This window comes from Ranitomeya imitator, chromosome 10, assembly GCF_032444005.1.
Source record: "Ranitomeya imitator isolate aRanImi1 chromosome 10, aRanImi1.pri, whole genome shotgun sequence".
NCBI lineage: Eukaryota > Metazoa > Chordata > Amphibia > Anura > Dendrobatidae > Ranitomeya > Ranitomeya imitator.
This window is the reverse complement of record NC_091291.1, coordinates 134,249,615-134,274,726: the sequence shown is the minus strand read 5'-3', so window position 1 is coordinate 134,274,726 and position 25,112 is coordinate 134,249,615. Positions and strand designations below refer to the sequence as shown.

General features: G+C 49.9%; 1 protein-coding gene across 2 annotated transcripts in view; it reads right to left on the bottom strand.

Moving 5' to 3' along the window:
• ALG9 (ALG9 alpha-1,2-mannosyltransferase) overlaps positions 1-25,112 on the bottom strand; it is an 85,826-nt gene that overhangs the window by 30,330 nt on the left and 30,384 nt on the right. Inside the window, exons 9-13 of one of the 2 annotated variants that reach the window (XM_069741893.1) lie at positions 18,281-18,403; positions 17,513-17,670; positions 12,126-12,255; positions 11,581-11,728; positions 10,878-11,007 (exon numbers count right to left, since the gene is read on the bottom strand). In XM_069741893.1, coding sequence (XP_069597994.1) covers positions 10,878-11,007; positions 11,581-11,728; positions 12,126-12,255; positions 17,513-17,670; positions 18,281-18,403 — 689 coding nt within the window. The remainder of the gene's footprint in view (positions 1-10,877; positions 11,008-11,580; positions 11,729-12,125; positions 12,256-17,512; positions 17,671-18,280; positions 18,404-25,112) is intronic. The other variant, XM_069741894.1, reaches the window with a different exon arrangement.

The window sequence follows — 25,112 nt, the reverse complement described above, 5'->3', positions numbered from 1 at the left end:
CCGTAGAGAGGCAAAGACCCGCCCACACTTCCCGCAGAGACAAAGACCCGCCCGCACTTGCCACAGAGAGACAAAGACCCGCCCGCACTTCCTGCAGAGAGACAAAGACCCGCCTGCACTTCCCGTAGAGACAAAGACACGCCCGCACTTCCACCAGAGAAAAAAACTCCTGCAACTCCATGACCTGGATAGAGACAAAGACCCGCCCCATTTCCTGTAGAGAGACAAAGACCCGCCTGCACTTCCCGTAGACACAAAGACCTGCCCTCATTTCCCGCAGAAAAACAAAGACCTACCCACACTTCCTACAGAGACAAAGACACGCCTGCACTTCCCGTAGAGAGACAAAGACCAGCCCCCATTTCCCGTAGAGAGACAAAGACCTGCCTGCACTTCCCACAGAGACAAAGACCCGCCCACACTTCCCGAAGAGACAAAGACCCGCCCTTATTTCCCGTAGAGAGACAAAGACCCGCCCACACTTCCCGCAGAGACAAAGACCTGCCCGCACTTGCCACAGAGAGACAAAGACCCGCCCGCACTTCTCGTAGAGAAAAAGACACACCCGCACTTCCACCAGAGAAAAAAACTCCCGCAACCCCATGACCTGTAGAGAGACAAAGATTCACCCCTACTTCCCACAGAAAGACAAAGACCCGCCCACACTTCCCGCAGAAAAAAAAAGACCCACCCACACTTCCTACAGACAAAGACACGCCTGCACTTCCCGTAGAGAGACAAAGACCAGCCCCCATTTCCCGTAGAGAGACAAAGACCGTCCCGCTCTTCCCGTAAAGAGACAAAGACCCGCCCGCACTTCCCGTAAAGAGACAAAGACCCGCCCGCACTTCCCAGAGAGACAAAGACCGGACCGCACTTCCCACAGAGAGACAAAGACCGGCCCGCTCTTCCCGTAAAGAGACAAAGACCCGCCCGCACTTCCCAGAGAGACAAAGACCGGCCCGCACTTCCCAAGGAGAGACAAAGACCCGCCCGCACTTCCCGTAAAGAGACAAAGACCCGCCCGCACTTCCCGTAAAGAGACAAAGACCCGCCCGCACGTCCTGTAGAGAGAAAGTTATATGGAAGACAGACACTTGGTGGCTGACTCTTAAGAGTGATTTTTAGAAGCAATTTTTAAATAGTCTACATATTCACATTATCTATTAAATGAGATGAAGAACAGGAAGCTATCTAGTAATTCCACGTGGCTCTATATTTCTCCAGGTCTTTACAGAAATATCTAAAATTTGAAATTCCTGCTTTCCCCCAGGTAGAAGTAGCCAAAGTGTGAGCGCAGCCGGCTCGCGGTGCCATGACATCAGCCGATGCAGTCAGAATAGAAGTGGCTTCTGAGTCAGGTCTGCAAATAGAAGGGGCCGACTGATTGATTACGAAGAAACCATGCGCAGCGTGCGTCTCACAGCAACACTTCATCTAGAGAATAATTACTGACATCACTGCAAATTATCCAGAACCGCAGGTCTGCACGAAGAAAGCCAGAACCTCAGCGTGATGCCCCCCGAAAATCAGCACCACGCTGCACGATAAGCTGCTAAAAAGGGGGGGAAAAACAGGATTTTTGGTTGCTTACCGTAAAATCTGTTTCTTGGAGCCTCCATTGGGGGACACAGGAACCATGGGGTGTATGCTGCTGCCACTAGGAGGCTGACACTATGCAAATAAAAAGTTAGCTCCTCCTCTGCAGTGTACACCCCACCGACTGGCATTATACTCTTCAGTTAGTGAGAAAGCAGTAGGAGATAAATAACAAGGTTGAAAACCATAACCACAAACTTGAGAACTGTAAACGTGAGAACAGTCATAGAACATAAAATAGAGAACTGAGAAACATTGGGAGGGTGCTGTGTCCCCCAATGGAGGCTCCAAGAAACAGATTTTACGGTAAGCAACCAAAAATCCTGTTTTCTTTATCGCCTCTCATTGGGGGACACAGGAACCATGGGACGTCCCAAAGCAGTCCCTAGGGCGGGAAAAACAGACTTCCATCAGGTCCGAGGACTCACCACTGCCGCCTGCCAGATCCTTCTGCCTAGGCTGGCATCCGCCGAAGCGTAGATATGGACCTTGTAAAATTTGGCGAACGTGTGGATGGAAGACCAAGTTGCCGCTTTGCAAAGCTGTAGGGCGGAAGCCATGTGGTGCACCGCCCAGGAGGCGCCGACTGCCCGAGTAGAGTGAGCCTTGATCCCAGGAGGGGGCACTCTGTTCTTGACCCGGTAAGCCTCCAGAATTGCCGTTCTGATCCAGCGAGCAATAGTCGCCTAAGACGCCTGTTGGTCTCTGCGCGGGCCATCAGGAATGACAAAAGGAGAATCAGTCTCCCGGAACGCGGACGTTCTATCCAGGTAGATCCTCACTGCCTTGACGAGGTCCAGCTTGTTCAACGATCGCTCCAAAGGATGAGTCGGAGCTGGACAAAAGGAAGGAAGAACGATGACCTTGTTGAGGTGGAAACCACCTTGGGAAGAAAGGAAGGCGGAGGCCTGAAGACCACCTTGTCCTGGTGGATGACCAAGAACGGCAAGACAGGGCCGCCAACTCGGAAACGCGGCGGATAGAAGTGATGGCCACAAGAAGGGCCACCTTCCAAGATAGGACTGACAGGGGAATCTCCCTGAGGGGCTCAAAGGGGGAAACTCTCAGAACGTCCAGTACCAGGTTTAAATCCCATGAATCCACAGGGGCCCTGTACGGAGGAACAGTGTGGGCCACTCCTGAAGAGAGGTCTTAACCTGTGGTCGGGAAGCTAAAGTCTTCTGAAAAAGGATGGAAAGCGCAGAGACCTGGCCCTTCAGGGAACTAAGAGCCAGGCCCGAATCCAGTCCTGCCTGAAGGAAGTCCAAAATGGAAGGCAGGGAAAAGGACATAGATGCCTTCCAGGTACGATAGTAGATCCTGGAAGACGAAGGCTTCCGAGCCTGAATCATTGTGTGAATAAACCGGTCCGAAAGGCCGGACGCTCTTATAACTGCGGTCTCAACAGCCACCGATTGGAATGACCGGCACCCCTTCCGCTTTGATCTTCTTTAACAGTTTGGGAAGTAATGGAAGGGGTGGGAACAGGTAGGGCAGCACGAACTGTGACCAAGGAATGGCCAGAGCGTCGACACCCACTGCGAGAGGATCGCGAGACCTGGAGATGAACTGTGGAACCTTCCTGTTCATTCGAGACGCCGTGAGATCCACATCCGGAGTCCCCCATCGAAGACAAAACTGATGGAAGGCCTCCAGATGCAAGGACCATTCCCCTGCCGCGAGGCCCTCGCGTTTGAGGAAGTCAGCGGCCCAACTGCCCACGCTGGGGATATGCACCGCGGATATCACTGTAACCGTTGCCTCTGCCCAATGGAGGATCTTGGATACCTCGGCCAAGGAGCTCCGAGTCCCCCCTTGATGGTTGACATATGCCACCGCCGTGGCATTGTCCGTCTGGATTCGGATTGGAAGACCCCTGAGAATCCTTTCCCAGAGACGAAGGGACACAAAATGGCCCGGATCACGAGGACATTGATCGACAAGGTTGCCTCCTGCGTCGACCAGCGGCTCTGTACAGTCAGGTGGCGAAACACCGCACCCCAGCCGAGCAGGCTGGCGTCCGTCATCACCACCTGCCAGGGAACTGGAAGGAAGGACCGGCCCTGGGAGACGAGAGGTGACGTGAGCCACCAGTTGAGAGACTGTTTGGCCTGGGGAGAGAGTCGGATCGGGCGGTCCAGGGAGAAGATGGACCTGTTCCACTGAGACAGGATGGCTTGCTGAAGAGGTCGCGAGTGAAATTGGGCGAATGGGATCGCTTCCAATGTTGCTAGCATCTTCCCCAAAACCTTCATGGCCGACCGGAAGGAGGGAGACCGAGGGCCCTGGAGTACGCGTATGTCCCGACGATGGATGGATCTAGTCTTCGGGAAGATCTTCGTCTGACGAGTGTCGAAGCGCATGCCCAGAAAGATGATGCGCCGAGAAGGAATAAGGCAGGACTTCTTCCGGTTGACCCGCCACCCGAAACGGACTAGGGTGTCGAGAACGATGGACAGGCTTTCGTGGGCCTGAGAAAAGCAGGGAGCCTTGATGAGGAGGTCGTCGAGGTATGGAAACAGAACCAGGCTTCTGACCCTCAAGATGGCCATCAGCGCAGCCATGATCTTCGTGAAAACTCTTGGGGCGGTTGCAAGACCGAATGGCAGGGCGACGAACTGAAAATGTTCCTGAAGCACTGCAAAGCACAGGGATCGGTGATGTCCCGGGAATATCGGAACGTGGAGGTAGGCGTTCCTGAAAATCTATGGAACACAGAAATTCCTGAGCCTCCATGGAAGCAATTACTGAACGAAGGGATTCCATCCTGAAGTGTTTCAGACGAACTCTCCTGCTCAGCAATTTGAGGAGAGAAGTGATGGCTGCGAAGAAACCCGGAACTAGGAGCGGGATCTCTTGGAGGTCGGGATTCGAAAAAAACGATCCCGGGGCCGTGAAACGAACTCTAGTTTGTATCCCGAGGATACAACATCCCTGACCCATGCGTCCTCTACTGAGGAGATCCAGACGTCCCTGAAGAAGAGGAGACGGCCGCCCAGTCGGGGAGGTGGGTTGTCGACTAGCCGAGAGTCTGGCCGAGGTGGTTCTTCCAGTCCTGGAGGACCTACCCTGGGAGTGGCGAGGACGCCAGGAAGGAGTGGGCCTAAAGGATACCGCCTTCTTCTCTTGACGTGCCTGTGGCCTCTGTTGCTGCTGGGAGAAGGAGATTGATGCCGCGAAGCAACAAAAAGGCCGAAAAGACCAAAATTGACGTCTAGGAGGGGGGCGACGAAGCTTGGTCTGGGAAAGAAGGGAGCTTGTGCCCCCAGTAGCGTCCTTAATGAATTGGTCCAGCTTAGAACCAAAAGGACGAGACCCCTGAAAAAGGCAGGCTGGTAAGGGACTTTTTAGAGGACAAGTCCGCCTGCCAGGCCTTAAGCCAAACGGACCGGCGGATGGCAATCGCGTTGCTGGACGCCTGAGCCGCACAAGACGCGGCGTCCAGGGAGGCTGAGACCAGATATTCCCCGCATGAGAAATCTGGTTGGCAAGTTCCGCCAGCTGTCCGGAAGGAACCCCGTCCAGAATGCCCTGACGGAGCTGATTGGCCCATTTGGATATGGATTTTGAAACCCCAGTGGAAGCAAAGACTGGGCAAAGACTGGCTGAGGCCACTTCAAAGGCTGACTTTGCGAAGGATTCTATGACTATCGTTAGAATTCTTCAGAGATGCACATCCGGACAGTGGGAGGACCGTGTTGGCGAATAGTCTGGAAACCGGAGAATCCACCGACGGAGAAGCCGTCCAATTAGCGATGAGCTGCGGAGAAAATTGATATAAAACGCCAAGTCGCTTTCCTCTCAAAGCGTCTGGTCAGGTTCTCTCTTTCTCTGGTCATAATCTCCTCGAATTCCGGGTGAGGAGCAAAAAATTTTGAAGGTGGTTTAGCCCGTCTAAACGAAACCGCCTGATCTGCGGGTTCCGTAGAAGACTCCGTGATGCCACAGGTTAGATTTATCGCTCCAATGAGATTCTGAACCATATCCCTCCTGGTAGCGATTTGGTTCGAATCCAGCTCCGAAACATCCTCCGAAGGCGCATCAGAGAACGCCTCGCCTGACTCAGGGGAGGAGGACCGGGGGAAAGTCAACCGCAGAGAAGGACCGTGTGGTGAGATGGAGCGAAAAGAGGACTCAGACCGGCGTTCCTGTCTGGACCTTTTGCGGCCTATAATGGAAGGCTCCGACGGAGGTTCCTGCGACCGCTGGCTACTGCGGGGGCCTGCAGGGGTAATCGGTCCAGCACGGACACAAGAGTTAGCGACACCCGTGTTAGATCTGCCACCGATTGTGACAGAGAGGAAACCCAGCCTGGGGTGGGGGTATCACTCTCGAGTGGAGCGGCCGGGGGATCCTGGGCGGTGGGAACAATCGAATTGCTGCAGGCCTGACAGAGGACGAGAGTGGCCTCCCTTAGAGGTAGCCATTTTTTTTTTTTTTTTTTATAAAGAAAAGACCCTGAAGAAAAGCCAGAAGGTTAGGGGACAGGGGAGGCAGAGGGGAGTGTCAGTCTGCAGTGCAGCTACTCACGCAGACGAAGCAGTTCCAGACGCAGGACACAGCTTGAAGATGGTCCCCCAGGGAAGAAATCCTCTTAGAATATAATGCGGATCCTGCAGTGGTGCAGCCGAAGGGATCTGATACCCGTAGTAGTCCACTGCAGCGCACAGAGAGGCGTGCGTGGGCTAAGGCACTTGTCCACTGGGTGTAGTAAGATGGCGCCGGTGGGCGGAGCAACACCGAGGGCTGATGGCCGGGCGGGAGAAAAGCCCGCCGAGTAGTGGGGAAGTGGGCGGAGAGGAGCCGCCGGAAGTAGGCCCCGGGAGAAGCCGGGACCTAGATTAAAGCTCGGCGACCGCCTGAGGGGGGGGGCCGCGGCGCCGGCGCTGCCCGGCTGGAGGATGCGGCCTCTGGAGAGCGGCGCAGCAGCGAAGTCGCCTCTGCAAGGGTGAAGCGCTGCCGCTGGAGGTAGGCCCAGGGGAAGCCGGGGCCTAGATTAGGAGCCGACGACCGCCGGGGTAAAGCCGCGGCGACGGCGCTGCCCGGCAGGAGGATGAGGCCTCTAGTGAACGGCGCGGCGACCTGCTTAGTCGCCTCAGCAAGGGGGAAAAGCACTGCCGCCGGAGCCGACAACCGCCGGGTTAAAGCCGCGGTGACGGCGCTGCTCGGCTGGGAGGTGCAGAGTGGCGTGGCAGCCAGCAAAGTCGCCGCATAGCAGGGAGAAGCGCTGCCGCCGGAGCCCTAAATTAGGAAGGTGGCGACCACCGGAGCGGGACGCGGCGAAGCCCCATGCGGTCGCAGGAAAATATCAGCTTTAAAGCCAGCCGCGCTGGAAAGAACCCCGGAAAGTGCTGCGAAAGCGGCAATCTGCGATTCCCAGGACCCCTTTAGGACAGCAGGCCAGGGAAAAAGATGGCCTGGAAATGCCAAGAAAAAGGGAAAACCAAGGGACCCCGGGGCTAGGAATACTCACCTAAAACATCCCACGCCGTCCTTACTAACCTCAATCCGGGGAAGATATCAGACGTCCAGGGAGCTGATGGACGTCCTCGTCTCCTCCAACCGACAGGCTCTGGTGGGCGAGTGGGTGGGGGACGGAGCCAGGACCGGACTTCTAAGCACGCTTGTGTGCTAGGCTCTTGGTCCTGCTGTGGGATCTACGAGGATACGGGGTGGCAGTACACGCCGTACTCATAGTCCACCTTGTGGGACTACAGGTGTGACTGTTCACCCTGTATCCCTCCAGAAAAACCTGAAAAGAAACGACGCACATTGAGGTAGATAAGGGTCTAATGAAAGACCCGTGTCCACCTCCTACTGACACTAAGCTAAACTGAAGAGCATGATGCCAGTCGGTGGGGTGTACACTGCAGAGGAGGAGCTAACTTTTTATTTGCATAGTGTCAGCCTCCTAGTGGCAGCAGCATACACCCCATGGTTCCTGTGTCCCCCAATGAGAGGCGATAAAGAAATATATAAATGTAAAGAACACAAGACGAAACTGGACGAACAACCATTAATAATGCAGAAATTACCAGGAATGGTCAGGATCATTATCACATCCGTTATACCAGGTACAATTACTGACGCTCGCAGACCAGGGGCGACGATCAGAAGTACATCAAGTCCAACAAATCAGGGCCCGCTTTTCGGGATTAGGACAGTAAATCAGATCCGACGGATTTCCTAACATATATTTAGTAAGTGCTTAGCCATGGAATACAATGTTGTTGTGCCGTACCTCTGTTACACCTCCGGGAAAGGTCTAACAGGACACTGACAACTAGATGTCACCATGTTCATTGTGATTACTGTGCTTATTTCCTCTTGTGGCACTGCCAGCAGTTTTTCTTACCTTGCCTCGTGCACATTTGACCACAATGTCTATATACTGTGGCTATTGAGTGAATACAATGCTTGTCATTTGTTGCAGTGTGTTTCCAATAAATGTTCAGTACGCTCAAGTCATAAAATGTGACCACTGCTATATCCACCGCCTTTTTAGTGCCTCTTTTTGGCTGTTTTTTGCCTTTTGTGTACCCATCCCCTACCTTACCTGTAACTATTTGTAATGTTATCTTTTTGATATTAAATACAATTTGTATATTTTACTTAGACTCGATGATCGACTTATCTTCTCTTTTATTTCACATGACAATTGGTCTTCTATATGTCCATTATTTGGCAGAACTACAATAGTTTATATTACGTTTGCATTATCTGTAAACTATACCCAATACTTCTATCAGCTGTTATCACTTCTATGGGGGCAGTAATGCATGTGTGACCTCTGCTCACTTCTATGGGGGCAGTAATGCATGTGTGACCTCTGCTCACTTGTATGGGGGCAGTAGTGCATGTGTGACCTCTGCTCACTTCTATGGGGGCAGTAATGCATGTGTGACCTCTGCTCACTTGTATGGGGGCAGTAATGCATGTGTGACCTCTGCTCACTTCTATGGGGACAGTAATGCATGTGTGACCTCTGCTCACTTCTATGGGGGCAGTAATGCATGTGTGACCTCTGCTCACTTCTATGGGGGCAGTAATGCATGTGTGACCTCTGCTCACTTCTATGGGGGCAGTAATGCATGTGTGACCTCTGCTCACTTCTATGGGGACAGTAATGCATGTGTGACCTCTGCTCACTTCTATGGGGGCAGTAATGCATGTGTGACCTCTGATCACTTCTATGGGGACAGTAATGCATGTGTGACCTCTGCTCACTTGTATGGGGGCAGTAGTGCAAGTGTGACCTCTGCTCACTTGTATGGGGGCAGTAATGCATGTGTGACCTCTGCTCACTTGTATGGGGGCAGTAATGCATGTGTGACCTCTGCTCACTTCTATGGGGCAGTAATGCATGTGTGACCTCTGCTCACTTCTATGGGGACAGTAATGCATGTGTGACCTCTGCTCACTTCTATGGGGGCAGTAATGCATGTGTGACCTCTGCTCACTTCTATGGGGGCAGTAGTGCATGTGTGACCTCTGCTCACTTGTATGGGGGCAGTAATGCATGTGTGAGCTCTGCTCACTTCTATGGGGCAGTAATGCATGTGTGACCTCTGATCACTTCTATGGGGACAGTAATGCATGTGTGACCTCTGCTCACTTCTATGGGGGTAGTAATGCATGTGTGACCTCTGCTCACTTGTATGGGGGCAGTAGTGCATGTGTGACCTCTGCTCACTTCTATGGGGCAGTAATGCATGTGTGACCTCTGCTCACTTCTATGGGGACAGTAATGCATGTGTGACCTCTGCTCACTTGTATGGGGGCAGTAGTGCAAGTGTGACCTCTGCTCACTTCTATGGGGCAGTAATGCATGTGTGACCTCTGCTCACTTCTATGGGGGCAGTAATGCATGTGTGACCTATGCTCACTTCTATGGGGGCAGTAATGCATGTGTGACCCCTGCTCACTTCTATGGGGGCAGTAGTGCATGTGTGACCTCTGCTCACCTCTATGGGGGCAGTAGTGCATGTGTGACCTCTGCTCACCTCTATGGGGGCAGTAGTGCATGTGTGACCTCTGCTCACCTCTATGGGGGCAGTAGTGCATGTGTGACCTCTGCTTACTTCTATGGGGGCAGTAATGCATGTGTGACCTCTGCTCACTTCTATAGGTGCAGTAGTGCATGTGTGACCTCTGCTCACTTCTATGGGGGCTGAAGTGCATGTGTGACCTCTGCTCACTTGTATGGGGGCAGTAGTGCATGTGTGACCTCTGCTCACTTGTATGGGGGCAGTAATGCATGTGTGACCTCTGCTCACTTGTATGGGGGCAGTAGTGCATGTGTGACCTCTGCTCACTTGTATGGGGGCAGTAATGCATGTGTGACCTCTGCTCTCTTGTATGGGGGCAGTAGTGCATGTGTGACCTCTGCTCACTTCTATGGGGGCAGTAGTGCATGTGTGACCCCTGCTCACTTCTATGGGGGCAGTAGTGCATGTGTGACCTCTGCTCACCTCTATGGGGGCAGTAGTGCATGTGTGACCTCTGCTTACTTCTATGGGGGCAGTAATGCATGTGTGACCTCTGCTCACTTCTATAGGTGCAGTAGTGCATGTGTGACCTCTGCTCACTTCTATGGGGGCTGAAGTGCATGTGTGACCTCTGCTCACTTGTATGGGGGCAGTAGTGCATGTGTGACCTCTGCTCACTTGTATGGGGGCAGTAATGCATGTGTGACCTCTGCTCACTTGTATGGGGGCAGTAGTGCATGTGTGACCTCTGCTCACTTGTATGGGGGCAGTAATGCATGTGTGACCTCTGCTCACTTCTATAGGTGCAGTACTGCATGTGTGACCTCTGCTCACTTCTATGGGGGCTGAAGTGCATGTGTGACCTCTGCTCACTTCTATGGGGGCAGTAATGCATGTGTGACCTCTGCTCACTTGTATGGGGGAAGTAGTGCATGTGTGACCTCTGCTCACTTCTATGGGGGCAGTAGCACATGTGTGACCTCTGCTCACTTCTATAGGGGCATTAGTATGTGTGACCTTCACTCTGCTCACTTCTATGGGGGCAGTAATGCATGTGTGACCTCTGCTCACTTCTATAGGGGCAGTAGTACATTTGACCTCCACTCTGCTCACTTCTATGGGGACAGTAATGCATGTGTGACCTCTGCTCACTTCTATAGCAGCAGTAATATGTGTGACCTCCGCTCTGCTCACTTCTATGGGGGCAGTAGTATGTGTGACCTCCGCTCTGCTCACTTCTATGGGGGCAGCTTATTACATGATAGACCACCACTTCCTTCCTGAACTCACATATCTAGACGTCTCTTCCAGATTCTGATCATTCATGTCCTTGGGGTGGGTGCTCGTCGCTCGCCGCCCCTTGCCGTATGGTTTCGGGAGTTGTCCTCTGAACTCAGACTCAATGAACTGAAGTTGCCAACTAAAGATAAGAATCAAAACAAGAGAAAAGTTAGAGGAGCGCACAGGACCCCGGCGGCTGTGACCCTCTCCGTACAGCCTAAGTGAGCAAAAAAACTACTTAAAGGGACGCAATCTTCATTTTCTATGACCTCCCATAACACATGCACGCCCAGCCGAGCAAACACGACTTCCGTAGGCTCCTCTGTTGGCAGCTCTCTTTTATTTTTAACACAGGATTGGGCATGTTGAAATCCAACATGCCCGATCCGACCTTTCAATGCAATCTTCCCATATACACAACAGATACAAAACCGACCCCAATTAAATGTGTGATCTTGGTAGACATTTAACTAATAAATAAAGCAAATATCTACATTTTTGAGAACGATCTCAAGGACGCGGTTGGGTTCTAAAATGTATTGTTGGAATGGAACGCTGCCAGTGTTGCGCATGCGCGTCCATTCTGATGGGACATTTTACTATGAGAGCCCCACTGATCAGGAAAGTATCCCTCGTCCACAATGTTGGGAATAACCCTTTAACCACCCCCATGTTCAGCACAAGGTGAAGCAATGATCGGGATCGGACTCACTTTTCGGGAAGAAGAAAATTGCTTGGAAACCGATACCACTCTTTCCCCACGCACACGTTCACAGTCTTGCTCTCTGGGACAGTGTGAATCGCTGGGTCCTTGGCTATTCTGTAAAATTCTGGGTACAAATCCAGCGGTGCATGGTAGCCTGAAACACAGAAAAGTTGTCAAAGGGGGGAGCAGAATCAGAAAATTGTATATGATTTTATTATAAAACTTTTTCAATTTTAAAACTGGCCGCTAGAGCGGATATAACAGGCTTTTTCTGCAGCTTGGATTTGCTGTATAGACTGGGATAGAATGAGCAGAGTCATCTCGCTATTATTACAGGCTGCTGGTAAATTATCTGTCGGCATGCCGACAGGTAAATATACTTATTGTTTTCCTATAAAGTGCTGCAGAACAGGGCTATTAAGAAGGGATTGTCCAATGAGGGGGCCAATCCCTTTAATAGGGCACCCGCTAACCTCACAATCACAGATATCACACTGCTTGAAGGACACCGCTGATCATAGAAAGAACTGAAACTGGGAATCTGGACTTACCTCTAAACAAGGCGATGGAGCGAGAAAAGGACAAGAGAGCGAAAAGCAGGACAGTACCGATGGCCAGCCAGTTGGAAGAAACGGTGTAATGTTCTAGTCGGTACCGTTGGAATAAAAAATGGTAACATTTCTAAAACGAGAACAAAAAAAACACAAGTACAATTCATCAACATAAAAGAATTATGGAAATCAGAAACTGCAATTAACAGTACAAGCACCGAGAGCAAGGATTATTAACAGTACAAGCACCGAGAGCAAGGATTATTAACGTACAAGCACCGAGAGCAAGGATTATTAACTGTACAAGCACCGAGACCAAGGATTATTAACGGTACAAGCACCGAGATCAAGGATTATTAACAGTACAAGCACCGAGAGCAAGGATTATTAACTGTACAAGCACCGAGAGCAAGGATTATTAACAGTACAAGCACCGAGAGCAAGGATTATTAACGGTACAAGCACCGAGAGCAAGGATTATTAACGGTACAAGCACCGAGAGCAAGGATTATTAACTGTACAAGCACCGAGAGCAAGGATTATTAACTGTACAAGCACCGAGAGCAAGGATTATTAACAGTACAAGCACCGAGAGCAAGGATTATTAACAGTACAAGCACCGAGAGCAAGGATTATTAACGGTACAAGCACCGAGAGCAAGGATTATTAACTGTACAAGCACCGAGAGCAAGGATTATTAACTGTACAAGCACCGACAGCAAGGATTATTAACGGTACAAGCACCGAGAGCAAGGATTATTAACTGTACAAGCACCGAGAGCAAGGATTATTAACTGTACAAGCACCGAGACAAAGGATTATTAAATGTACAAGCACCGAGAGCAAGGATTATTAACTGTACAAGCACCGAGACCAAGGATTATTAACGGTACAAGCACCGAGAGCAAGGATTATTAACTGTACAAGCACCGAGACCAAGGATTATTAACGGTACAAGCACCGAGAGCAAGGATTATTAACGGTACAAGCACCGAGAGCAAGGATTATTAACGGTACAAGCACCGGGACCAAGGATTATTAACGGTACAACCACCGAGAGCAAGGATTATTAACGGCACAAGCACCGAGAGCAAGGACTATTAACGGTACAAGCACCGAGAGCAATAATAATAATAATCTTTATTTATATAGCGCCAACATATTCCGCAGCGCTTTACAGTTTAACAGTTTCAAACACAAAAGTCATAAGTAACAACGTTAACAATACAATAATTAAAGCAAAATAAGACGACCCTGCTCGTGAGAGCTTACAATCTACAATGAGGTGGGGGAGATACAAAGTACAGGTGTGTATTTACAATGATGTATTTACAATCATAGTCCAGCCATCTTCAGGGGTTGGGGAATAGATGGGGATAGTGAATGGGCTACACACACACAAACATAACATAACTTTGATTAGTGAACGTGATAGGCCGCTCTGAACAAATGTGTTTTGAGCGAGCGCCTAAAACTATGCAAATTATGGATGGTCCTAATATCTTGGGGTAGAGCATTCCAGAGGATTGGCGCAGCACGGGAGAAGTCTTGGAGTCGGGAGTGGTAGGTACGGATTAGTGCAGAGGTTAGCCGAAAGTCATTTGCAGAGCGCAGTGGTCTGTTAGGCTGATAGACAGAAATGAGGGAGGAGATGTAAGGGGGTGCCACACTGTGGAGAGCTTTGTGGGTGAGAACAAGTACTTTGAATTGTATCCTGTAATGAATGGGCAGCCAGTGTAACGACTGGCGAAGAGCGGACGCGTCCGAGTAACGATTAGCCAGATGGACGACCCTGGCTGCTGCATTAAGGATGGACTGGAGAGGGGAAAGTCGAGTGAGGGGGAGGCCAATTAATAGAGCGTTACAGTAGTCCAGGCAGGAGTGGATCAGGGCGACCGTGAGGGTTTTAGCTGTCTCCATGGTGAGAAAAGGGCGGATTCTAGAGATGTTCTTTAGGTGTAAGCGGCACGAGCGGGCAAGAGATTGTATATGGGAGGTGAAGGAGAGATCGGAGTCAAACATAACACCCAGACAGCGCGCCTGCTGCCGGGGTGTTATTATGGTGCCACCCACGGAGAGGGAAATGTCAGATTTAGGGAGGTTAGTAGATGGTGGGAGCAGAAGAAGTTCAGTTTTGGAGAGGTTGAGTTTCAGATAGAGAGCGGACATGATGTTGGAGACTGCGGACAGACAGTCAGTGGCATTCTGTAGTACAGTGGGGGTAAGGTCAGGGGATGACGTATATAGTTGTGTGTCGTCGGCATAAAGATGGTACTGAAAGCCAAATCTGCTGATGGTCTGTCCAATTGGGGCCGTGTAGAGAGAGAACAGAAGGGGGCCAAGGACTGAGCCCTGAGGTACCCCAACAGTGAGAGGAAGAGGAGATGAAGTGGAGCCAGAGAACAGAACACTGAAGGAGCGGTCGGAAAGATAGGAGGAGAACCAGGAGAGAGCAGTGTCCTTAATGCCTAGTGACTGGAGCCTAGAGAGCAGGAGAGGGTGGTCAACAGTGTCAAAAGATGCAGAAAGGTCGAGAAGAATGAGCAGAGAGTGGTCACCATTACGTTTTGCTGTCAGAAGGTCATTGGTCACTTTGATGAGTGCAGTTTCTGTCGAATGTAGGGGGCGGAAACCGGACTGTGAAGGGTCTAGGAGGGAGTGAGTGGAGAGGTAACGGGTAAGGCGGGAGTATATCAGGCGCTCCAAGAGTTTAGAGATGAAGGGGAGATTGGAGACCGGTCTGTAGTTGTTTGTGCAGGATGGGTCGAGGGTGGGTTTCTTTAGTAATGGAGTAATGATAGAGTGTTTGAAGGAGGAGGGGAAAATGCCAGAGGAGAGGGAGAGATTAAAGATTGTAGTTAGGTGACTTGTGACAACTGGAGAGAGAGACTGGAGGAGATGTGAGGGAATGGGGTCGGTAGTGCATGTAGTCGGACGAGAAGAGGAGAGGAGCTTGGAGACTTCTTCTTCTGTGATGGGATCGAATGTGGAGAGTGAGCCAGGGGCAATGAGGGGAGGGATGGGAGTCACTGAACTTAGTTGTTGGGAGCGGATTTCCTGACGGATATTGTCTATTTTCTCTATAAAGTGGGAGGCCAGGTCACCAGCACAAATATCTGTGATAGGGGCTTGTGCTTTTGGCCTGAGGAGGGAGTGAAAGGTGTCAAAAAGTTTCTTGGGGTTGTTGGATAGTGAGGAGATCAGAGTGGTAAAGTAGGTCTGTTTAGCGAAGTGAAGGGCAAAGTTATAGGTCCTTAACATAAATTTGAAGTGTATGAAGTCTTCTGGTGTGCGTGTTTTCCTCCATAAGCGTTCAGCACACCTAGAGGATCGCTGGAGAAACCGGGTTTGCGATGTGAGCCAGGGCTGTTTTATTCTGCAAGGATTATTAACTGTACAAGCACCGAGAGCAAGGATTATTAACTGTACAAGCACCGAGACCAAGGATTATTAACTGTACAAGCACCGAGAGCAAGGATTATTAACTGTACAAGCACCGAGAGCAAGGATTATTAACTGTACAAGCACAGAGAGCAAGGATTATTAACTGTACAAGCAAAGAGAGCAAGGATTATTAACGGTACAAGCAACGAGAAAATGGATTCTTTACTGTAACAGCAGCAAGACAAGATTTATCTTTCTGTACAAGCAGTGACACTATGGATTATTTATTGTTCGAGCACTACACTACAATGGCTACACAAAGTATGTAGAGAAGATTGGTCTTACTGCCTCTACTTCCTGCAAAGGGACAAATACCCGCCTCCACTTCCTGCAAAGGGAAAAATACCCGCCTCCACTTCCTGCAAAGGGAAAAATACCCGCCTCCACTTCCTGCAAAGGGAAAAATACCCGCCTCCACTTCCTGCAAAGGGAAAAATACCCGTCTCCACTTCCTGCAAGGGGACAAAGACCCACCTCCACTTCCTGCAAAGGGACAAATACCCGCCTCCACTTCCTGTAAGGGGATAAAGACAAAGCGGGTGTTTGTCCTACAAAGGGACAAACACCCGCTCCCACTTCCTGCAAAGGGACAAATACCCGCCTCCACTTCCTGCAAAGGGAAAAATACCCGTCTCCACTTCCTGCAAGGGGACAAAGACCCACCTCCACTTCCTGCAAAGGGACAAATACCCACCTCCACTTCCTGCAAAGGGACAAATACCCGCCTCCACTTCCTGCAAGGGGATAAAGACTCGCCTCCACTTCCTACAAAGGGACAAATACCCGCTCCAACTTCCAGAAAAGGGACAAATACCCGCCTCCACTTCCTGCAAAGGGACAAATACCCGTCACCACTTCATGCAAGGGGACAAAGACCCACCTCCACTTCCTGCAAAGGGACAAATACCCGCCTCCACTTCCTGCAAAGGGACAAATACTCGCCTCCACTTCCTGCAAGGGGATAAAGACTCGCCTCCACTTCCTACAAAGGGACAAACACCCGCTCCCACTTCCTGCAAAGGGACAAATACCCGCTCCCACTTCCTGCAAAGGAACAAATACCCGCTCCCACTTCCTGCAAAGGGACAAACACCCGCCTCCACTTCCTGCAAAGGAACAAATACCCGCTCCCACTTCCTGCAAAGGGACAAACACCCGCTCCCACTTCCTGCAAAGGGACAAATACCCGCTCCCACTTCCTGCAAAGGAACAAATACCCGCTCCCACTTCCTGCAAAGGGACAAATACCCGCTCCCACTTCCTGCAAAGGAACAAATACCCGCTCCCACTTCCTGCAAAGGAACAAATACCCGCTCCCACTTCCTGCAAAGGGACAAACACCCGCCTCCACTTCCTGTCAAGTGACAAGTATTCAGCTTCTGCTGCCAAAGTTGGATTATACTTGAAAACAAGCAGCTGACAGCAAGTTACACAGAAAGGAGACAATGAAGCCCAGTAATGGCAGGGAGCGAGTTCCCCATCTAACCAGATTGGTGCATTTTTGGTGTTTGCACTAAAGTAAAGAAGAGCTGCTCCCTTGTCGGACCCATATCCGGTTTCATGTTTTTACCCCTTTATTTAGATCTGCTTCTTAAATCATTCATTCACACCTGCAGCCCTATAAAGTAGTTTACACAGGCAGGTTAATGCCCAAAAATGAGCGCTTGCTGATGTCATACAAGCCCATTCACATGGGAAAACGAGAGTGTATGGGGCAGAACTATCGCTAATATAATTGTTCTGTCCATATACAGCACCATGTGCTCGGCGGCACATCTCCTGTGCTCGGCGGCACATCTCCTGTGCTCGGCGGCACATCTCCTGCGCATGAATGATTCAGTCAGCTGAAGAAAGAGTTTTTCTTATGTATCGGCTTGTGGGTCGGTACTGGTAAATGAGCGATGGGAAAAGAATATTAGTGCAACCTCCAAATGATATATTACCTGGAGAGCAGAGAGCGCTATGGCCCCACACAAGCAGATGAGCGGGTAGATGGGAAAAAGAAACCTCTCCTCTTTATGTGGCCGAGTGAAGAAAATCAATATCCAGATGTACATTGGCGCAAGTGTAAGCCAATACGGTCTGCCGAGATTCTGAACTGCTGGAGCAAGGAATAATGGGGTCAGTATGAGGCATCATGGGGTGCGGAAAAGTATTCTGAATGTCTTTCAGTAATAACAGAGAGCGAAGGTCCCGTCTCCCTGTGTAAGTGGGACAGCAGGGCTCTTGTGTGATGACCACTTCTTCCACCACCGGTGGTCACATGTGCGCACTACTGCCCCCATAGACCCCAGTGATGGGGGAGTTCTAACGTCCGAGAACCTGTTTTCATGATCGGTGGAGGTCCCAGTGGTTGTACCTAGTGGATCACGAGAACAGTGGTCCCCAAGTCCATGTGAACAGTCATGCGTCACCACCGCTACACTGAGGTCTATGGACGCACTTGCGCACACGTGTGACCGAGGCTTCGGTGAGATGGCTCACTCTCAAACGATCCTGGACTAGTCCAGGAAGGCCGGTACGGCCTCAGTAGCCGCAGTCATGACCTACATCTAAGACATCGAGGAGAAGACGCGGGCCACGCAGGAACTGGCTGCAATATGGAAGTGGTTGCCCAAACTGAGCAAATCCACTGCCTATGGAGGAGGATTGATGACAAAATGCAAGTACGGCACTTGTACGTTCTAGAAAGATATTTGGAGAACCCCTACTGTTGATTTTCTGCAGCAGATGCTCCATCAGCCACGTCAACGGCAAAGCCAACAGAGCCATGATGAAGACTACGTTGAAGTTCAGGAAGCCATTGATGAAGTAGAAAGGCCAAGGTTCTGTGCCTGAATGGGAAAAGAAGATTTTTGATCAGTTCACAAAAGTAAAAGATATCACACCACCGAGGAGCTGGCCGGATGGCTTCGGGGACATCCAGGCATGGAGGGTTATACTGACCAGCTTGATTTTTGCCAGGAGAATCGCTGTTTCACAAGCAAAACCGAGCACCCGACTGCTATGGTGCAGCACGGTTTTGCATATGAAACAGATGCTCCCCTGCAAAATCGAGTGATTATTTGACAAGCGACTAGCGGTCGTGGTTGTCAGCCACTTGGTGCATCTCTATTAGAGACCAAAACTGATCCAAGAACACGTCAACTGGAAGAACTATGGAGGCAGCGTTGATGTCCTGCAAGATGGAAGCCGAGCGCTAAAAATACCATGATTGCAACTGTAGGAAGCGCAGCTGGTGATCAAACAGGAGATTCAATGAGCCCAATGTCCCTGGCCCCCGCTGCTGTAGTTTTCCCCCTGCAGTAGTTTTCCCCCTTTTGTGTCTGAGCCGTTCTCTTTTACTATCTGCACAAGTGGTTTTATCTCACTATAGGGTCAGTCTCCTATCACCGGCCCCTGTTATTCTGGGCCTAAACAACCAAGCCCAATCAGTTCTTACACTGTGAAATGGAGTTTGTTACGTTTGAATCGCTTTGAACCGCTTCTTGGCCACGAGTCTGCCGCCTGCCCGGACCTTCACCGCTACCTAACTTGACCCTCTACCCATCCACCGTTAGGAAAGGAATCCCCCTGCCCGAAGCTTCAGGCACTCTGACGACACTTTTGCATTATGCATTGGGGTCTTTTATACTAATGACAATAACTCTGGGGGGGTCAGCCACCTGGTAACCGCAGGGATGTCTACGTCTCCGAACAGTGGTTCAAGGGAAGGAACGCTTAGTCTCCATGTTCTTGATTTATCTCAAAGCAACCCAGGGACTCCACATCATCCTCGAAACGGCTCATGCCACGTAAGTACAATGTTAGGAAACTTTCGCCGTGCATCCACGAGAAGTCCAAGTGCCGTTACTTGTGATTCCACCGCAGGCCACCAGACCCACAAATAAGAAATGCCGGCAGCTTGATTGACATGGGCCCAATATGTCACAGCATACATGGGATTTTTTCTCAGCTCCGGGTTCTGCAAAGCAAATTGCCAGAGAGGAAAAGAGGCGGATGTAATTATCCTCCTCCCCGAGATAATGAAGCTTGCAGGATCTGAAGTGAGGGGCCGCCAGGTCTGTGTCGGAGACATTCCTCTGCCCGGATGGCTCTTCCGTTTGATTCCAATCACGGCGAGAGCCTCCATGGTGTCCGCACACTCCGGGTGATTAAACACTCCATCTGTGATGGAACATGTCAAGTGTCCTCACCGGAGGCGGACAGAACACCGCCGATCCGTGTTTCATACCATTTATTCGCCTGCAGGTTTTCATTATCTTCAAATGCCGCTGTTTAGCGCCTGAGGGCTCTCGACAATCACTCCAGCTCCTCCGCGACGAGCGGCGATGGGAGAAACGCGACCTGATCATTGCACTCGCAACAGGTTTGGAACGGAAATTTAAGTTTGGGCTTCAGTGAAGGCAAGTGAGGTGGGTGCAGGAAAGATGGATGCAAAGTGTACACTCAGGACACTAACAGGTTGTCCTGCTAGAAAAAACAGCTTTAGATACATGTATAACAAGCGTAGACCTGGATCCAGCTCAGGAGATAGCTTCCCGTGTCCAGAGTGGAGTATGAAGGGGGATGGCTGACCGTCATTGCAATAGCCAAGCCAGCCCCCTTCTATGTCACAGTAACGGTAACATGCCAACAACAGAAGCAATCCCGAGCCCAAAATACAGCCCAGAATGGGGCATGTAGTGGGTAATTAAAGTGTATGAGCAAGTTGTTTTTCTTTTAATCACGCCCAAAGATATTTTTCTTCTAGCTTGATGACTCCTTTTAAATAATATAGACATCTTTGGGAAACAATTTTATTTTAAGGGAATGCATTTTTGGATAACAAACACTTTTGCAATAGGGTTTTATTATAAAATGTGGAGCGTTTGTCTTCTACATCCTCTATGAATCATGGTACATAAAATGAGCTTAATCCATCAGTCGGGAACACTTTTCTCTCTTCTTCAGAATGGTCTTCTAAGCTGATCTACGACCACATCAAAGTTTCGTTTAGTAATAAATTAGCTTACAAGAGGTTTCCAGTGAAGATAGAAAAGTGTTACTGACTCTAATGGATTTATAGCTAGCTCAATCTATGTACCATGATACATAGAGGATGTAGAAGACACAAAGTTCCAAAATTTATTATAAAATGCAATAGAAAAAAAGGTGGATTCATTGTTAACTTATTCTGCAGCCTGCTGTGTGCTGTAATACATAGAGGCTACAACAAGTAAATGACCTGAATGCACGAGTAAGAACGCCTTGGAGTGAAGGATAAAGGACGGATCGCCGTCTCATCAGCCTCCAGAGGAAGGCGAGCTCTCGTCAGCGAGCGGAGAGTGACAACATGCGTCAGACAGACACAAGCCACTTAACATTCCTGTAGAAAACAAACACTTTCTGATCGCTAACGATAAACCTGTCATTTCTCCACCGCGGTGAATAATGGCTGCAGGTGAACGACAGCTCCTCACCGAATGGGACAAGTAACAGCTTCACACTCCAAAAGAAGGGAAATTATGTGTATCAGGTTTCAGGAAGAAAAAGTCAATGATTAAACAGAACGGTGGCCACGGCCGTCAGTCTAAGACACAGTTGACATAGGGTTTACCTGTCCGCTAAGATGCCAAAAACATGAAACTTTCCCACCTTTTATTTAGTTTTGTTTTAAAAATCAGCTTTGTTTTGTACTTAAATGCATTTCTTTTGGGCAAAAAAAATAGTTTTCGCTATCGGGTTTCATTTAAAAAAAATTGGATAGTTTGGCTTCTACAGCCTCTATGTATCATGGTACATAGCAGACTGCAGAATGAGTTATCAGTGAATCAGACAGCGAGTAATCCGCAGCTCTCTTCTCCTGAATTATCTTCTAATTTATTAAAGTTGATATTTGATTTGGTTATAAAAAAAAGATGGATCAGGAGAAGAGAGATAAGAGTTATAGATAAAAATGCGCTGAAAGGGTGAAACCAAATCTGGTTCTGTGTCCAGTTCGTACCTCTTTTGTAGCAGCCAGACCAGATCAATGGTTTATTTCTGGGCTGTAAATTCTCTACCCAAAATCCTAAGCGCCTCTCTTAGGAAAGTGGCAGAGGCGGCCAGGATTGGTAGCGGGTACAGAAGTGAACACTGCCCTGGACGAAAATGGAAGTAGCTTGTATTTATTTTTTGCTTATCTCTAATAACAGAACTTATCAGAAAGACCTCGCTGACATATTCACCGTTAACTCATTCTATGTACTATGATACACAGAGGATGTAGAAGACAAAACGGTACAACATTTTTGATGAAACCCTATTGCAAAAATTATTTTTTAGACAAAAGTACATCCACGTGATTGATGATTTCAGGCCGTACCCTGTGACTTTTTTATTTTTTACAGGCTGTTATTTATACGCAGGCATTTGGATGCTCGTGCATAGGAATCCAAGTCGAGGATGGCGGGACGCAGTCCGGTGCCCACTTGACAATACATTACATTACAAGCGCTGGCATCAACAGAGTTAAGACGACAAACATCAGCGCCATGCCGATGCCGGCAGCGGGAGTTCACCTTCCTTCGTGCATCCGCTCCCCCTGCTCCCCTTCTATCTGATCGATGCAATCAGCTGGGAAATCACAAGCGCTGCTCTTAATCACCGCACTGTTGTGACAGCTGCTACCAGCTACGGCAATTTGCTGCAATCAATGCCACTTAAAAAGGGTACAGCACAGAGAAGTGGTGGGGGAGGGGGAGGCGAGAACAGAGGGGAACGAGAAAGAGGGGAGAGACACCAGACGTAAAGGGGGAGGTGGCGGATAGCGAATAATATAAACGCGCTCATCTACCAGCGCCAAAAAGACAAAGTCATTGCAATAAACATAAAAAAAAGTACCTTCAGTAGGCGACCACATATTAGTGACGCCTTCCTACAAAACCCAGACGCAACGGCTGACATCTTATTCTACTCAACCAGCAGCAGCGTTAATGTAGGGGACTAAAGAAAAAAAAAAAACCTTGTATATAATAACAAGAAATTGCAACAAAAAAAAACCCCAACAAAAAACTGCTCAACTCTACTTAGTGATGGGGCAGATGAGTAATCACTCTGCCTGATCTCTGCTGTGTGTTTGCAGAGCACATTACTTCAGCTTGAGGAGGGGAGTAATCCCGCAGACCCACAAGGAATGAGCGGGGAGGACTGAGGGTAGGGTCCTCTGCTCTACCATGGCCGGCTTTTAAATTTTTGTGCTAGCGCCGCCCTTCCCACGGGCGGCACCTGCGCATGTTCATGTTCCAGCGGTCTCCAGCAAAATGATGCTAGAGACAGCACATGCTCAGATTAACCTCCGGCAGTGTCTTGCAAAATAGAGACAAAGGCAGCACATGCTCAGATTAACCTCTGGCGGTGTCCAGCAAAATACAGCCGGAGGCGGCACATGCTCAGATTAACCTCCGGCAGTGTCTTGCAAAATAGAGCCAAAGGCAGCACATGCTCAGATTAACCTCTGGCGGTGTCCAGCAAAATAGAGATGGTGGCGGCACATGCTCAGATTAACCTCCGGAGGTGCCCAGCAAAATAGAGATGGAGGCAGCACATGCTCAGATTAACCTCCGGAGGTGCCCAGCAAAATAGAAGCGGAGGCGGCACATACTCAGATTAACCTCTGGAGGTGTTGAGCAATATAGAGCCGGAGGAGGCACATGCTCAGAATCAGATTAACCTCTGGCGGTGTCCAGCAAAATAGAGATGATGGCGGCACATGCTCAGATTAATCTCCGGTGGTGTCCAGCAAAATAGAGATGGGGGCAGCACATGCTCAGATTAACCTCCGGCGGTGTCCAGCAAAATAGAAGCGGAGGCGGCACATACTCCAATTAACCTCTGGAGGTGTCGAGCAATATAGAGCCGGAGGCGGCACACGCTCAGATTAATCTCCGGTGGTGTCAAGCAAAATAGAGCCGGAGGCGGCACATACACAGATTAACCTCCGGCGGTGTCCAGCAATATAGAGCCTGAGGCAGCACATGCTCAGATTAACCTCCGGCGGTGTCCAGCAAAATACAGCCGGAGGCGGCACATGCTCAGATTAACTTCTGGCGGTGTCCAGCAAAATAGAGATGGAGGCAGCACATGCTCAGATTAACCTCCGGAGGTGTCCAGCAAAATAGAGCCGGAGGCGGCACACGCTCAGATTAACCTCTGGCGGTGTCCAGCAAAATAGAGATGGAGGCAGCACATGCTCAGATTAACCTCCGGAGGTGTCCAGCAATATAGTGCCGGAGGCAGCACATGCTCAGATTAACCTCCGGTGGTGTCCAGCAAAATAGAAGCGGAGGCGGCACATGCTCAGATTAACCTCTGGAGGTGTTGAGCAATATAGAGCCGGAGGAGGCACATGCTCAGATTAACTTCTGGCGGTGTCCAGCAAAATAGAGATGGAGGCAGCACTTGCTCAGATTAACCTTCGACAGTGTCCAGCAAAATAGAGCCAGGGGCGGCACATGCTCAGATTAACCTCCGGAGGTGTCCAGCAAAATAGAGCCGGAGGCGGCACATGCTCAGATTAATCTCCGGAGGTGTCCAGCAATATAGAGCCGGAGGCGGCACATGCTCAGATTAACCTCCGGAGGTGTCCAGCAATATAGTGCCGGAGGCAGCACATGCTCAGATTAACCTCCGGTGGTGTCCAGCAAAATAGAGCCGGAGGCGGCACATGCTCAGATTAACCTCCGGAAGTGTCCAGCAAAATAGAGCCGGAGGCGGCACATGCTCAGATTAATCTCCGGAGGTGTCCACCAAAAACAGGATTTTTGGTTGCTTACCGTAAAATCTGTTTCTCGGAGCCTTCATTGGGGGACACAGAAACCATGGGTGTATGCTGCTGCCACTAGGAGGCTGACACTATGCAAATAAAAAAGTTAGCTCCTCCTCTGCAGTGTACACCCTACCGACAGGAAGTAGGATATTCAGTTAGTGAGAAAGCAGTAGGAGAAGCAACGTGTAAAAGAGAAAGAATAATAATAACATAATAAACTTTATCCACATAGCGCCAACAAATTCCACGGCGCTCCATAGATTAACAGTTTCAAGCACTCAAAGAGTATTCAAAGAACTCAAACGTATACAGTAAACAGAGCTGTTCAACTTGGGAGGGAGCTGTGTCCCCCAATGAAGGCTCCGAGAAACAGATTTTACGGTAAGCAACCAAAAATCCTGTTTTCTCTATCGCCTTTCATTGGGGGACACAGAAACCATGGGACGTCCCAAAGCAGTCCCTGGGGTGGGAAAAACAGACTTCCATCAAGTACGAGGACTCACCACTGCCGCCTGCAGGATCCTTCTGCCCAGGCTGGAGTCCGCCGTAGTCCGGCGAAACGTGTGGATGGAAGACCAGGTTGCCGCTTTGCAAAGTCGTCGGCGAAAGCCCCTGTGACGTACCACACTGGAAGCGCCGACTGCCCGGGTAGAGTGAGCCTTTATCTCAGGAGGGGCACTCTGTTCTTGACCCGGTAAGCTTCCAAAATTGCCGTTCTGATCGAGCGAACAATAGTCGCCTTGGAAGCCAGCAGG